Consider the following 16271-nt stretch of genomic DNA (forward strand, 5'->3'; position numbering starts at 1 on the left):
TCACAGGGTCCTGAGCCACCCAGGCGCCCCCACAAGTGCCCTCCTTAATACCCATCACCCATATAACCCAGCCTCCTGCCCGCCTCTCTTCCAGCAACCTCTCAGTTTGTTCTCTATAGTTAAGAGTTTTATGGTTTGCTTGTCTCTTTTTTCCCCCATGTTCATTTGTTTTGTTTCTTAAATTCCACATATGAGTGGAATCATGGTATTTGTCTTTCTCTGACTTATTTTGCTTAGCATACTATAGTTCCATCCACGTTGTTGCAAATGGCAAGGTTTCATTCCTTTTGATGGCTGAGTAATATTCCAGTGTGTGTGTGTGTGTGTGCACGCAGACACGTGTGCATTTGTGTGTGCGTATGTGTGTATACCACATCTTCTTTATCCATTCATCAGTTGATGGACATTTGGGTTCTTTCCATGATTTGGCTATTATTGATAAGGCTGCTATAAACATCAGTCATGTATCCCTTCAAATCAGTATTTTTGTATCCCTTGGGTAAATACCTAGTAGTGCAATTGCTGGGTCATGGGGTAGTTTTTGAGGAACCTCCATACTGTTCCCCAGAGTGGCTGCACCAGTATGCATTCCCACCAACAGTGCAAGAAGGTTCCCCTTTCTCCACATGCCTGCCAACATCTGTTGTTTCCTGTGTTGTTAATTTTAGCCATTCTGTATGTCATGTCATTCTTAATCTTATTCTACTAGATTTTTAGTTTTCCAAATAACCCTGTAAGTTAACAGTATGTTGCCCTTTGATCCTTAGTTTGTTCCCCAGAGTGTTGGTTGACTTTATGTTAATTAAAGGTGTGTTCTTGCTGGCAGTTGAGCTGGTAACTCAGAAGCAATTTTTTTCTTAAGAAATAATGATAAAGAGCAGAAGTCATCAAACTTTTCTTAAAGGGCCAAATAAAATCACATTTTAGACTTTGTAGGCAGTGGTGTCTACTGTACATACTGAACTCTATAGAACGTAGTGAGAAAGCAATAACAGACAATACCTAAAGGTATGGGTGTGGTTGTGTTCGAATAAAACTACAAAAACAGGGGGAAGGCTAGATTTGGCCTCCAGGCCAATAGTATACTCATCTCTGGTAAAGAAGATAGTTGAAGGAATATAGTAGTAAATCGGACACATAATCTATATTAGCCTAAACATATTCATATAAAACAGTATTTTGTTTTTTAAGAATTTTGTTCACAATAGTAAAATGTGCTTCTTGTAAAATTTTCATGATCTTATTTTCTTATAGAAATTGAGGAGGCACTGTTACCTAACCCCTAGAGTTCACTATTGTTATCAAAATCCTACTTATTTGAATGTGTATGGCAAATGGATGAAGAGCAGAATTACAGAAGTGTGAGAAAGTGAAGGTATAAAATGTTAGAGATGGTGCCATGCTGGTAGGAGGTCATGAATCAGGAGAAGTACATTCCTTGGGCCTTTTTGCTTACTTGTTTTTTTGGTGTTTTGTTTTTTTTTTTTTTTTTGCTTGCTTGCTTTAAAATAGCCGTGGTAGTATGTCCTTGTCTCCCTCCTCCTGAGGGTAGATCTTTGTACATAGCAAGGCTATAAGGTAACAACTTTGCAGAGTAGATGGACACAAGGGAAACAAACAGTACAAACACATTGCAAGAGGAGGTGGAAACCTGGGTGTAGAAGAGCCATGTACAACAATGGTTACTGACTATCCTGTTTTTCTGCCTTGTAACACATGTTTAATGGAGGTTTGTGGCACTTGTGCGTTGCTCTTTGGCATTTTGAACAATGTGAACACATCTAAATACTGTTTATTTCAGCTTAGTATAAAGTCTGTCTCCCTGACATGGCATGAAATACCCTAGGCTATCAAATACCAAATCACTATGGTTAGAGCCATGCTGTCCAACACCGGAGCCATTACTTGGCCCCCGGGGGTTATTAAGAACTCTAAATGTGACTAATCAAAATTAAGATGGGCAATAAGGGTAAAATACATACTGGAATTTGAATACTTAGTACCCCCCCAAATTTAAAATGTTTATGTATTAAAGAATTTAAAATTGATCACATATTGAAATAAAGCATTTGGGGATATACTGGGTTAAATTTAAATAAAATATGTAAAAGTAATTAATATGTAAAATTAGTGTTTCTCTTTAAAATTTATTTTTTTTAAAGATTTTATTTCTCTATTTGAGAGAGAAAGAGAGAGAGAGCATGAGAGGCGGGTGGGTCAGAGGGAGAAGCAGACTCCCTGCCGAGCAGGGAGGCCAATGCGGGACTCGATCCTGGGACCCCAGGATCATGACCTGAGCCGAAGGCAGTTGCTTAACCAACTGAGCCACCCAGGCGCCCTCTTCAAAATTTTTTTAATGCGGCTACTAGAAAATTTAAAATTGTATGTGTGGCTAGCATTTTATTTCTGTTAGCACTGGTTTAGAGACTAGTTAAGGTAAATTTGAAATACATTTTTCTTAAACAGTATTAAATATAGTTTAAACTATTAGAAATATACCTCACATACATCATGTGCTGATTCTGTATTGGCTTGTTAACCTAAGTTAACAGATACGTTTGTTCCAATAATAAAAAGTCTTAAAACTTTTACAAAGCTTTCTAGTGAACTGCAGCTTTAGGCAGTAAAACTTAAGACCTCTTTCAGGATCCATCCATTCTTTCATTTTATTCTGCACCATTGATAACCACTTACCGGGTATCTCTGTTGTCGATCTCTTAGCTAATAAATTGTCTATTTCACATAGATTTTCTTGTTTATGAGAACCGTATTACATTCATCTTTTTTCTCTCTGGTATTTCTTTCTACAACCCTACTTTTCCTTTATTACCTAACTCTTAGCACCACTTCCTCCAAAAAACTGTTCTAGTATTTCGTGATCATTTTTGCCTGTCTCTCCTCCTTTCCTTCCTCTCCACTCCCAAAGGATATCTACCTATCTTTTAACCACTTTGTAATTTTAATTTTAATGATATACATCCATTATCTCCTCTACTAAAAAGTACTACTCAAAGGATCTTTGTACTGAATTAGGCTTATGTAACTTGGCATGTGCATCTACCTCTGTAGATCTCATTTATGTTAGGATATGATTAATTTCTCTTTATTTTCATAGATTTCATTTTTGTTGTTGTTCGTTCTACAGACAAATATACAAATGAAACTATGTTAAAGTACACCAAAGTATAGAGGAAGGAAAGACATTTACCCCATATCTTTACCACTTAGTGGCAACCATTATTACCCTTTTTGTGTACGTCTAACATTTTCTAAAATTTGTTGATTGTAAAAATAATACAAGTACATGCTCATTATACAAATTCAAGCAATATAGACATATTCAGAATAACAAATTTTCCTCTTCCTTCCTTCGCAGTCCTTCCCTTTCTCCATAGGGAACATCTGTTTATAGTATTTGTATAAGTACGCATTTTTGTTATTCTAATTAATGAACATGGGTTTGTGTTATTCAGTGATTTGAGTTTTTTCTACTTAATGTACCTTAGAAATCTTTCCATATTATGGATCTCTTGCATTTTAGAAGTGACTGGATAGAATTTTTGAAAAGAAATAAATGCTCATATTAAGAAATTCCAACAGTGCAGAAAAGCACTCAGTAGAATGGTCCCCCAGGCCCATCCCTACTCTGTAGCTATTACCTTGATTTTTGTATAACATTCTAGAAATCTTTTATGCTTCTTAGGCTATCTTTCTTTTCCTGCCTTTCTCTTCCTTTCAAGTGGGACCATATTATATATATTGTTTTGGTAAGGTTTTACTTTCAAAAATATAGGAGGGAATCAAACTGGAAAGTTGTTTGTTTTTTTTTTTCCTGTGAGCATGTTATTTAAGAACTCTCCTCATACTGTTTAATGACTATGATTTTTCATTATATGAAGTACTGTAATTTACCTAAACTTTGTCATCATTAGATGCTTAGATTTGCCAGTTTTTCACTATTATGTTAGAGCTTTTTAAAGTTCATACTTAAAGGGCGCCTGGGTGGCTCAGTAGTTCAGCATCTGCCTTCGGCTCAGGTCATGATCCCAGGGTCCTGGGATCGAGCCCCACATCGGGCTCCCTGCTCGGCGGGAAGCCTGCTTCTCCCTCTCCCACTCCCCCTGCTTGTGTTCCCTCTCTCGCTGTGTCTCTCTCTGTCAAATAAATAAATAAAATCTTAAAATAAATAAAGTTCATACTTAAGTGCTTAAATTGTCCCTAGTGTTTTGGCTGCTTTGGAACAAAAAGTTTGAAGATTAGAAGAAAAAAGAAAGGTTGAGTTTATTTTCAGTTTCACTCCCAATTTCAAAAGTGATGGAAATTAAAGTCCAATTTTAGCTGAACGTACCTTAAAATTGCAAAATATAAATGTCTAGTTTAAATATACTTTTTCTTAGGTTTGTATTAGTGTGTAAGTTGACCAGTTAGTAAATCCTTCCTTGTTCTATGATTCTATGCAAAATTTTGCAATGAGGACACAATCCTTTATCAGCTTTTAATGTAAAATTTGTGAAATGATAGGTAATGAATGGATTTTTGTTTTTGTTTTTTAATCAGTGACTTTTTTGAACGAACCATTCTGTGCAACAGTCTTGTGTGGAGTTGTGCTGTGACGGGTAGACCTGGACTGACCTATCAGGAAGCACTTGAGTCAGAAAAAAAAGCAAGACAGAATCTTCAGAGTTTTCCAGAACCACTAATTATTCCAGTTTTATACTTGACCAACCTTACCCATCGTTCACGCTTACATGAAATTTGTGATGATATTTTTGCATATGTCAAGGATCGCTATTTTGTTGAAGAAACCGTGGAAGTCATTAGGAACAATGGTGCAAGGTAAAGTACTTTTTAATTTTTTCTTTCGTTATGCATACATTCATGTTACTTAAAATTCAAAGTACACAAAAAGGTAAACTGAGGAAAGCTTCCCTTCCTCTCTCCTCCCACTACTCTCTTACCCTCCCCAAAGATAGCCCTAATGTTAGTATATTTTCCCAAAGCTTATGTCTGACATACAGACCACCAAAAACATGTATATGCATAGGTATTTGTACACATGTGTGCACGTGCACACACACAGTCTCCCATCCCTTTTAATGCCAAAGGTAACATACTTGATACCTTTTTCATTTAAATATCTTGAAGATCAGTCCATTGCTTTATGAACCACCTTTCTTCTCTTTTTTGTTTATTGTATAGTAAGTTCCATTGTATGGAAATGGCATCTTGATTTCCAAGTTAAAAAAAAAACCTTAAAGATACCAATTTTGTCCTCATTATGTTACCTGATAGTTTAAATATGCATGTATTTCTTGCTGGGTTTTAGTAGTTCCTCTGATAATATGAGGACTGAGTTTTATATTCTCCACTGAGTTCTCTCTTACCCAGCTCTTCAAGAAAAAAATGAATTTTTCATATGCAAAAATTTTAAATGACATTATCTATGGCATTAAGTTAAAAATTATTACAGCTTTCCTGAAGTCTTAAGTATTTGTGATTGGCTAGTCACTGATATTTATCATCATAATCTTTATTTGCTCTAAAACTTTTTATAGCCTCTTGGAATTATATGTAGTATCCTGTGTCTCATTTCTTTCACTTACTGTATTGTTTTCAAAGTTTATCCACATTGTAGCGTGTATCAGTATTTTATTTTTATTGATAAATTCTACTTTATGGATCTATCACATTCTGTGACAGACGTTTAGATTGTTCCCACTTTTTGGCTATTATAAATAATTCTGTTACAGGCATGCATGTACAAGTTTTTGTGTGAACATGTGTTTTCAGTTCTCTTGGGTATATACCTAGAGGTAGAATTGCTAAGTCATATACACTATATGTAGCGTTTGAAGAACCTCCAAACTTCCAGAGCAACTGCATCATTTTACATTCCCACCAGCAATGTATGAGAGTTGCAGTTTCTCCACATCCTCACCAAGACATATCTATGGACAATTTGTTGTTGTCCATCTTTTTTATTTTGCCATCCTAGTGGGTGTGGAATGGTATCTTTTGGTAATTTTCATTTACATTTCCTTAATGACTCTGTCAAGCATCCTTTCATGTGCTTACTGATCATTTATATATCTTCTTTGGAGAAATGTTTGTCCTGGTCTTTTGCCCATTTTTAAATTGGGTTATTTATCTTTTTTATTACTGAGTTGTAAGAGTTCTTTGTGTTTTTGGATACAATCCCTTATATGATTTGCAAATATTTGCTTCCATTTATGAGTTGTCTTTTCACTTTCTGGATGGTACCATTACCAGTACCATCTCCCTTTGCTTTTAATTTTTGTTCCTACTTATTAATAGCATATACCTTTTGTTTCAATCTCTGGTAGTACCTACCAATGGTCCTAAAGACTGCCTCATCCACCAGAATTAGATTTACTGGAAAGAGCATGCTAAATTACAGAGAAATGGAATAGAGGCCATTCTTAAGTTGAATTAATCAATATAGGTACTCTGGATCTTCTCACCTCAGTATTCTTTTCTTACTGTCTCATTTACCTTTAGGTTTCCCTCCCCTCTTCCTTGTTGCATTTTACAAATATAGATTAGGTGCTTCCCTCTTGCCAAGACTTTCTGTTTTGAAATAAGCAATCAGCTGACAGATTCTTCTAGGAGATCCTTTGTCACTGGTATGGCAGAATAGCAAAGACAACACCAGACTACTTGACTGAGCCAACAGTTGAGCTCTTTATCCTCCCAATCCTGATTACCACCCAGCTTGCCTGCCAGTTGTATAGACATTTGTTCTCTGCTACTTCCTTAGAGCTTACAGGAGAAGTGAGAGAATCAGTGGTCTTATGTAAAGAACACTGAACTAGGATATTATATTATATTATATTATATTATATTATATTATATTATATTATATTATATTATATTATATCATATTATATTATATCATATCATATCATATCAGCAGATACGACCTCATTGTTTCCATTTACGGATGAGGAAATAGAGGTCCAAAGAAGTCAAATGATTTTTTTGGTAATGTTTATCATATATTACTGATCTCCTGCTTTTGACTTGCACTGTTCTAGACACTGGAGATATAGCAGTGAACAAAACAAAGTCATGGAGCTCCCATTCCAGTAGTAAGTGGTAGGATTTAAATTCAAGTAGAGTTGACTTACAAAATCATTTCTTTCACTGTATCATTGTCTCCTTAGTTTCGGATTCTGCCATTTATTTGCTCTGAGCAAGTAATTTAAACTCTTTAAGCTTTAGTCTTTTTTCATGTTAAATGGACCCCTGCCTTATAGGTTTACCATATAGGATGAAATGATACAATGAATGTGAATTTTTTTAAGCTGTATTATACAATATTGCCATTTGATACAGGTGCCTTGTTAGTATTTGAATGTGTATAGTGGGGCCATGCAGTTTGACAGGATTTTTTTTGTTTTTTTGAGAGCTATCAGTAGTAATGTGGGACTACAGTAACTGCTTGGACCACTGTAACTGGGAATCCAGTTTCTCTATTGTAGATCTGAAAGGAAACCCCATAGTTAACACTCACTGTCTAAGAAAGACATAGTTGTTTGTTTTTGAAGATAGTCATCCCACTTTTGTACGTGGTCTTCCAAAAAATGCTACACAAGCAGTTTTAAGGCATCTAAGTTTCAGTTAACTTTATCTTCTTTTTAACAGCCTTATTATCATTGTTCAGTGAAGGGTTGGGAATATGGTGACCTAGAACTCAGTGCTTACATGATAAATTTGTCTTCGCCACTCCCTGCCCATCCCACTCCCCCCACCCCCAGGCCTGGGATTGGAGAATTTAATCAGGAAAAAGAAGGTGGTAATCACACAACAAATAACACATTTGGGATTGTTGAGTCCTCTCTCAGTTGAAGGATAGGGCTAGAGTTTGAGAGAATCTGAAAAACTGAATCAGAATATAATTGTGTATTTGGTAATTTTTTAAAATTGGGCTTTGGGCAACTTGTTTTCAGACATTTTACGGGCACAGTCAAGATATTCTTGGAGTTCATAGGAGATTTGAAGCAACAGATATGAAGAGGTACCTCTGAAAAAGTAGGTATACTGACAGCAAGAAGTGGCACCTGATAGGAAAGAAGGAGATGGAATAAACATTAACTGCTGGTTAATGGTTAAATATCCTGGCCTGGCTTAGTATGTGATTTGGTAGCATTAGAAGACATTGCAGAATTGAAAGTATACTAGCATTTATTGAACCTTTCCTGTATGCTAGGTACTGTGCCAGATGCTTTCATTTTAATTCTCATGATACTGATAGGTGACCCAGAATTTTCCAAAAGTTGTATGCTCCTTGGTATTTACTCGAAGAAATTGAAAATTTAATGTCCACACAAAGACCTGCAGATGAGTGTGTATAGCAGCTTTATTAATAATTTCCAAAATTTGGAAGCAACCATAATGTCCTTCACTAGGTGAATGGATAAATAAGCTGGTACATCCAGGCAATGGAATATTATTCAGTTCTAAAAAGAAATAAGCTGTCAGGCCATGAAAAGACATGAGGAACCTTAACTGAATATTACTGTGTGATAGAGGCCAATCTGAAAAGGCACATATGTATGGTTCCAACTGTAAAAGGCAAAACTATGGAGACAGTAAAAAGATCAGTGGTTGCCAGTAGTTGAGGTAGAGTTGGGGAGATGTGAATAGGTGGAGCACAGAAGGTGTTTAAGGCAGTGAAAATACTCTGTATACTATAATGATGGATACATGTCATTATACATTTGTCCAAACCCATAGTGAAACACACCAAGAGTGAACTGTCATGTAAGCCATGGCCTTCGAGTAATGATGATGTGTCAGTGTAGCAAATGTACCTCTGGTGGGGGGGATATTGCTGAGAGGCTATGAATGTGGGGCGGCAAGAGGTATATGGGAAGTCTCTAGATCTTCCTCTCAATTTTGCTATGCACCTCAAAACTGCTCTAAAACACTAAAGTCTTTACATTAACAATAAAAGTTATGTGCTCTGCTTATTAAGACTGAAGTTTATCATTTTTTTTAAGTCTGTTTTTTTCCTATAAAGATTCATGTATATCAAAGAAAATTATGAAGGGTGAAGTCCTAGAGTGCATTTCCCAAATGCTCCTTTCAGAGATAATCATTGTCAAAAAATTAGTACATAGTTCTTTTTTCTATACTACACTAAATCTTTTTTTTCCAAAGATTTTATTTATTTATTTGACAGAGAGAGACACAGCGAGAGAGGGAACACAGGCGGGGGAAGTGAGAGAGGGAGAAGCAGGCTTCCCGCCGAGCAGGGAGCCCGATGTGGGGCTCGATCCCAGGACCCTGGGATCATGACCTGAGCCGAAGGCAGACGCTTAACGACTGAGCCACCCAGGCGCCCCCTACACTAAATTTTAAAGAAAAGAAATAGCAAGCAGCTTTTTCATCTAGTAGTGGTTTGGATATCTTCTTATATCAAAAGACATAGATGTGCATTTTTAATTGGTTTTGCATAAACTGATTAAAATATTGGTTCCTAAAAAGCTTACTTGCTTTTTCTGAGGCTGGAGAAAGTTATTCCTTTTGCTAGCCTTATATGAATTTTCCCTTTGAAAATTAAAAAAACTGCATTTTTTTCTAAATAATCTCTGACCTGAGTGCCTGGGTGGCTCAGTTAGTTAAGCATCTGCCTTCGGCTCAGGTCAAGATCTCAGGGTCCTGGAATGAGCTCCAGGTCTGGCTCCCTGCTCAGCGGGGAGTCTGCTTCCACCCGCCTTCTGCGCCTCCCCCCAATGTGTTCAGTCTCCTTTCTCTCTCTTTCTCTCAAATAAATAAATAATCGTTTAAAAAAAAATAATCTCTGACCCTTGACTGACAGACCTTTTCCCCAATGTAGTTTAAATCAGTGAAATAGCAGAATTGGATTTGCACCAAAGAATTTCAGTTATGGCCACATTTTCCCAAATATTATCCCCATACTACTTAGAGATCTTTAAAATTTACAAAGTGTTACCTAATTAAGAAGTGTAAGAGATTACAGTTCAATATTGTTTTTAGAATTGTCATGTAAAATAAAGATTATAGAATTCTTTTTAATCTTAGAAACTGGTATTGGTTTTGGCATTAAATAGTGACCAACCAACTAGAGATTTTAACTATTCAACTGTTAAAGTATATTCCCTGTAGCTTTCTATGTTTCATTGGTGGAGTGCTTTAAGCACTTTAGTCTAATGAAGTAAGAAAAAGTTAGCATTAAAACCTATATTATAGAAAGTAGGCACTTAGTATTTATTAGAAATGGAAATAAGAAAATGAACTTTTAAATCTTTGGGTTCTTTTTTTGTATTGCTGGCCTAAATGGTATTAGTGAATCATAATTAAACTGCATTAATATTGAAGACAAAGAGAAATACTAAATATATTGAGAAGATAGGATGAACATAAAAGATATAACTGAGGACCAAATCTAGTGGTTTTGATTTAAACATACATGCTTGAATGTTAGTGACATGATCCAGGTGGGATTAATCAAAGAGAAGTTTTTGGGAAAGGGTTGACTAGAAATTTGAAGGCGGAGAGAGAAAAACATAAATTATTAAAAAAGGATTAAAGGAGAAAGACTTCTTATTTAGGTGTAAAGATAGTATAGAACTTTTAGCAATGTGTATTAGTCAAATTTGTATTATAACTCTTTTTTTAAGATTTATTTATTTGAGAGAGCGAGCATACGCACACAAGGGAGGGGAGAGGGAAAGGAAAAGCAAATCTCAAGCAGACTCCCCACTGAGTGGGGAGCTGGACTCTGGGCTCAATCCCAGGATTCAAGATCACAACCAGAGCCAAAATCAAGAATTGGACACCTAACTGACTGAGCCACCCAGGCACTCCATGTTTTATAACTCTTTTTCAGAAAGAAGGCTTTCTGTCACTCAGCTTACACTACTGATCTTTTTTGTTTGTTTGTTTAAGTAGGCTCCACACGCAACATGGGGCTCGAACTCACAACCCTGAGATCGAGTCGCATGCTCTACTGACTGAGCCAGCCAGGTGCCCCAGTACAGGGTCAAAATTTCTGGTTCTCAGCCAAAGAGAGTCCTTAGCAACATCCCCAAATTGTTTCCAGTGACCCTAGGTATGTTGATATAATTTTTAATACCAAAAAAAAAAAAAAAGGAGACTGTTTGGGACAACTATTCTTTCTTTGGAATTCTAAGTTAAAGTGGAAACCACCTTCTTTAGATGTATATTGTGTTTGTTGTATGTACCAAAGACCCAGACTTACAACCTGATTCCTAGATGTCATTGCAAGTTCAACAGTGAAAATTTAGAATCCTTATTTACTTGCATAATAATGTATTAGGAGGCCATCCTGGGAAACATTTTTATACTCTAAAAATCCCTAAGCAGTCACAAAAATAAATGAAAATGATTTTTTAAAGATTTTATTTATCTGTCAGAGAGAGAGAGCACAAGCAGGGGAAGCAGGAGAAGGAGAGGGAGAAGCAGGCTCCCCGCTGAGCAGGGAGCCCGATGCAGGGCTCAATCCCAGGACCCTGGGATCATGCCCTGAGCCAAAGGCTGATGCTTAACTGGCTGAGCCACCCCTAGGTGAAAATGAATTTTCACGCAAAATGAAATGACGCTTCTGAAAATGAATTTTTTTTCTAAACAAGTTTATTTTAAATCACCTATAAAGCTTATGTTGTATTTCTGTATGGACTCAACAAAATAGGCACTTATAGGCTTAACAAAATAGTAAAGTTTAATCATACAAACTTAACTCATTTTCTTCAGTATTCTAAGGGTCTTCAAGTTGCATTAGCCATTAGGAGCATCTGCCTAATGCCTTTCAAAAGTCTTTGAATGTTAAATGTTGCAGGTGAGGGTAGTTAGTCTCTGGCAACTTCTTTATTGATCCTTTGCACTAACACCAAGTACAGTCAGCTGAATCTCCACCAGACTTACAGTCATTACCATGGGGGTAAGAAAAAATGATAAAAATGGGGAGTTAGCTAATAAATTGCAGTTCACCTCTTTCCTAACATAAAAGGGAATCAAATGTTTATTTGCTTCAACTTGTATCTCAATGCACTGGTTAGTAGCAGGATGGTGAAGTAGAACAATAGTTCTGAAGTTAGTTCCTTGTGGCGGGAGAATATTAGAGGCTAATACCACAAAAGAGGGGAGACTATGTTTATCTACTTCTGTCCTGAGATCGCTGTTAGAAATAAAAGGGAAGTTCATTTCTACATGGTTATTACACAGGTTCAGGCCTGAGAAATTTGAGCCTCTTCTGAATAAAATCTGTGTCCTACATCTTTTCCTACCTACTTCGTGCTCTTTTTCATGTGGCCAATATAAGATCAGTTTTCAATGAACAACTTACCTCATAGATACTTTGAATTTTTCTGAGAACAAGATAAAATTGTAGTTTGTTAATTTTCCATGCTGTCTTAGAGGCCAATAGTATGGTATGTAAGTGGAATTCATTTGACCTATGGTTCTGAATTACTATTTTAAAAATGGGGTTATCTATCTTAGACAAAGTCAGAGACCATCCAAAGATAAAAGTTAAAGGAGAAATAAGTGAAATGACATAAGTTAAAAAACTTCTCGATGAAAGGAAAAGGAGTGGTAAAAATACAAATAGAGGGGCACCTGGATGGCTCAGTCAGTTAAGTGTCCGACTCCTGATCTCAGGGTCATGAGTTCAAGTTCCACGTTGGGCTCCACACTGGGTATGGAGCCTACTTAAAAAAAAAAAAGTACAAATAGAATCTACTCATCACTAAAGGCCAGGCAAAATCCTTTGTTTCAATTAAAAACATATGCCAAGAGAATAATTCTGAGCAGAGTTCAGTATACTTTTTTTTAAATAAAGGGCCAGATAGTAGATATTATAGACTGTGTAGTTCATATGGTTTCAGTCACAGCCACCCAACTCTGCTGTTACAGTGCAAAAGCAGCCATAGACAGTATGAATGAGCATGGCTGTTTTCTAGTAGTTCTTTATTTATAAATACTGTAATTTGAATATCCTATTATTTTCACATATCACAAAGTAGTCTTCTGATTTTTATTTTAAACCATTTAAATATGTATAAATTACACTTAACTTGCAGACCATACATACAAAAAAACAGGAGGTAAGTTTGATCTGGCCTATAGGCCATGGTGTCCTCTAATTCCTGGAATGAGGGAAGGGTTACTGCTTTAAATAAGGGTTATAGAATAAAATCCCAGAGATCCCCTTTTTGTTTAGAACCTCAGAGTTTGGCATGCAGAAGTGGCTTGGTAGGGTGGAAAAAGCCTTTGGAGCCAAACTGACTCTTGTTTCTGGGAATCTTCTTTCATAATCTGTAAAACTGAAGTAATATCTATATTCATATGGTGGCTGTATTAGCTTTTGCTGCATAACAAACCACCCCCAAAATTTAGTGGCCTAAATCAGTAAACATTATTCTCACAATTGGTTGGCTGGAATGTTCTTACAGTCTGGGCCGGCCTGTCTGGGGCTGGATTATCAAGTCCTCTACTTTAGAATAGCCATACATGTCTGGGGCCTCAGACTAGGGTGGCTACTTTCATGTGGCCTCTTATCCTTCAGGAAGCTAATCCAAACTTGTTCCCAAGGTGGTAGCAGGGTTCCCAGCAGCAAGAGAGGGCAGGTTCCATTGTGCAAGCACATTTCAAGCCTTAGCACGCTTTGTTTACTAGTATTCCATTGACCAGAGCAAGTCACATGAACAAATCCAGAGTTAATGTGGGAGGGATGGAAGAGGTATGATTCAATGGGGGCCATAGCTGCAATAATCTGCCACAATAGTTAGTATTTGTTAGTAGGCCAGCATAGTACCTGGCGCATAAAGCACTCAGTCAGTGTTAGAGCCTTCCTGTACTTGTCAGAGATGAGTGAAGAGTCTGACAGCTGTGGTGACTCAAATTTTTTTAAGTCAGTCCCTAATTTTCTTATATCGTAGTCGCTGTCCTTGAGAGTTTGCTACATACCATTTTAGGGAGATGATGACAATCCCTGTAAACTTTTGACAGCTTACTATATGCCACACACTGTTCTAAGCTCTTTATTTATATGCTCTTATTTAATTCCTACAACAGCTTATGTAATAAGAGCTCATTTGCTCATTTTACAGTTGAGAAATTCATACATAGATGTTAATTAAAACTTGATCAAGGTCACCAGTGAAATTTCTAAGCAGAGGTAGTGTCAGAATCTACTGCTTCTGTTTGGGAGGAATACATATATACATACCTAAATATATTAAAGGATAGCACTTAAGCAGGATTAAAAGATTATAGTTGAATGTGCTCATTGATCACCCACTATTTACTCTTCCCTTTACCTGAGCATTTTATAATTTGTCTAACTATGAAGAGAGAGAGGATTATACATATGTGGTTAGATTATCTTTTGATCATTTGTTCTGAGTGATTGATGCAGATCATAAGGTTGAGTGTCTGAAAATCAGCATCATCTTTTGACCATTGATTCAAAGGGGAAAAAATTATTAATATTTAAACAGGTTCCCTTGTTCTTTAAATTCTTCGTCATTGTTCTTATCACAGGGTACCTTAATTTTTCTTTTTTAAGATTTTTTTTTTTTTTTTGAGACAGAGAAAGAGACACTGAGAGCAGAAGCAAGGAGGAGGGGCAGTGGGAGAGGGAAAAGCAGACTCCCTATTGAGCAGGGAACCCAATTGGGGGTGCAGTCCCAGGACCCCGAGATCATGACCTGAGCCATAGGCAGACGCTCAACCAACTGAGCCACCCAGGCGCCCCCACAGGGTACCTTAATTATTTTACTTCTGTACTCTAAGCTGTTTAAGCTTTCTTCTTTTCAAATATTTTGCTTCCAGATGGAAGAATGCTATTTACTAGCAACAAAAGGTGACTGCAAGCATGGGGAAGACTATAATTTTTATTTTTTGATTTTTCTGTCTTTTGACATAGTTGCCAGGAATGAAAAAATGCAATTATTTATGTCTTTTTTCTTGGAGGTAGTAGGGAATATTCTAATTTAATACTTAAAGTATACACAAAGCTAAGTTTTATATGGTTCATTCAGTAAGCATTGTGTGCTCAGTTGTTACTCTTGAAGGTTTTGAAAGGAGGGTAGTGACTAAGACAAGAACTAGGGACTTATGTTCAAGTGCAAGAGAGTGAAACACACAAATCAACATGATAATTCATTTGATCAGTGTTGTAAAGAAAATAAAACTTGATGGGATAGAATCTTGAGTCATATTTTTTTGTTTTAGCCAATTAAATTCAGTATTTTCTCCATAAACCACTGTGTTGGATGCTACAGGATTATCCAGTATGAGTAAAGCATTAATACTTACTGTTCTCCAAGCAGAACATAGGTAATAAGGATAGAGTTTGCAGGGCAAAGATCAGTGAAATACATGACTGACCAACAAAGGATTGAATGAGAAATGCTGTAAGGGACATAGAGGGGAGGGAGAATTGGAGGAAAGTAGTCAAAAGGTACAAACTTCTAGTTACAAGATAAATAAGTACTAGAGATATAATGAACAACATGATTGTAGCTAACAACTGCTATATGAAATATAAGAAAGCTGTTAAGTGAATATATAAATCCTAAGAGTTCTCATCACAAGGAGAAGATTTTTTTTGTTCTTTTCTTTTTATTGTATCTGTATGAGTTGATGGATGTTAGCTGAATCTGTTATAATCACAGTATACATACATCAAATCATGCTGTACACCTTAAACTTCTACAGTGATGTATGCAGTAATTCGTCAACAAAAGTTGGGGGAAAAGAGACATAGATAAGTTTTACTTTGTTAGTGAATATATCACTAACATTCAAATAGAATGAATAAAAGATCCTGTAATGCCAAATTAATTTAGCACTCCAATAATAATTTGCTATGATTGGCCATTAGAATGGGCTGATGTTTTACCTTTTAGTTATCTTTATGAAGGTATGCTTGCATCTTCATCTGCTTCCAGTCAGCGAGTCAGTGTGTTGATTTTCATTGTTACCACATTAAGAATGTTATTGACCTGAGACGCCTGGGTGGCTTAGTCAGTTGAGCGTCTGCCTTAAGCTCAGGTCATGATCCCAGGGTCCTGGGATGGAGTCCCACATCAGGCTCCTTGTTCAGTGGGGAGCCTGCTTTTCCCTTTGCCCCTCCCCCTGCTTGTGTTTTCTCTCTCTCTCTCTCTCTGACAAATAAATAAATATATAAATAATTTTTAAAAAAAAGAATGTTATTGACCTTAAGGATAGTAAAAAAAAATATTCAGGTTATTTCCTTT

General features: G+C 36.5%; 1 protein-coding gene across 1 annotated transcript in view; it reads left to right on the forward strand.

Annotated features, from left to right (window-relative positions):
* The window catches only part of LOC118002847 (bromodomain adjacent to zinc finger domain protein 1A), a 91857-nt gene that overhangs the window by 7109 nt on the left and 68477 nt on the right, over nucleotides 1–16271 (forward strand). Inside the window, exon 3 of the mRNA XM_034993452.1 lies at nucleotides 4558–4836. Within this exon, the coding sequence (XP_034849343.1) occupies nucleotides 4558–4836 (279 nt within the window). The remainder of the gene's footprint in view (nucleotides 1–4557; nucleotides 4837–16271) is intronic.

Source organism: Mirounga leonina, unplaced genomic scaffold (assembly GCF_011800145.1).
Source record: "Mirounga leonina isolate KUSES-001 unplaced genomic scaffold, KU_Mleo_1.0 Mir_83, whole genome shotgun sequence".
NCBI classification, from domain to species: domain Eukaryota; kingdom Metazoa; phylum Chordata; class Mammalia; order Carnivora; family Phocidae; genus Mirounga; species Mirounga leonina.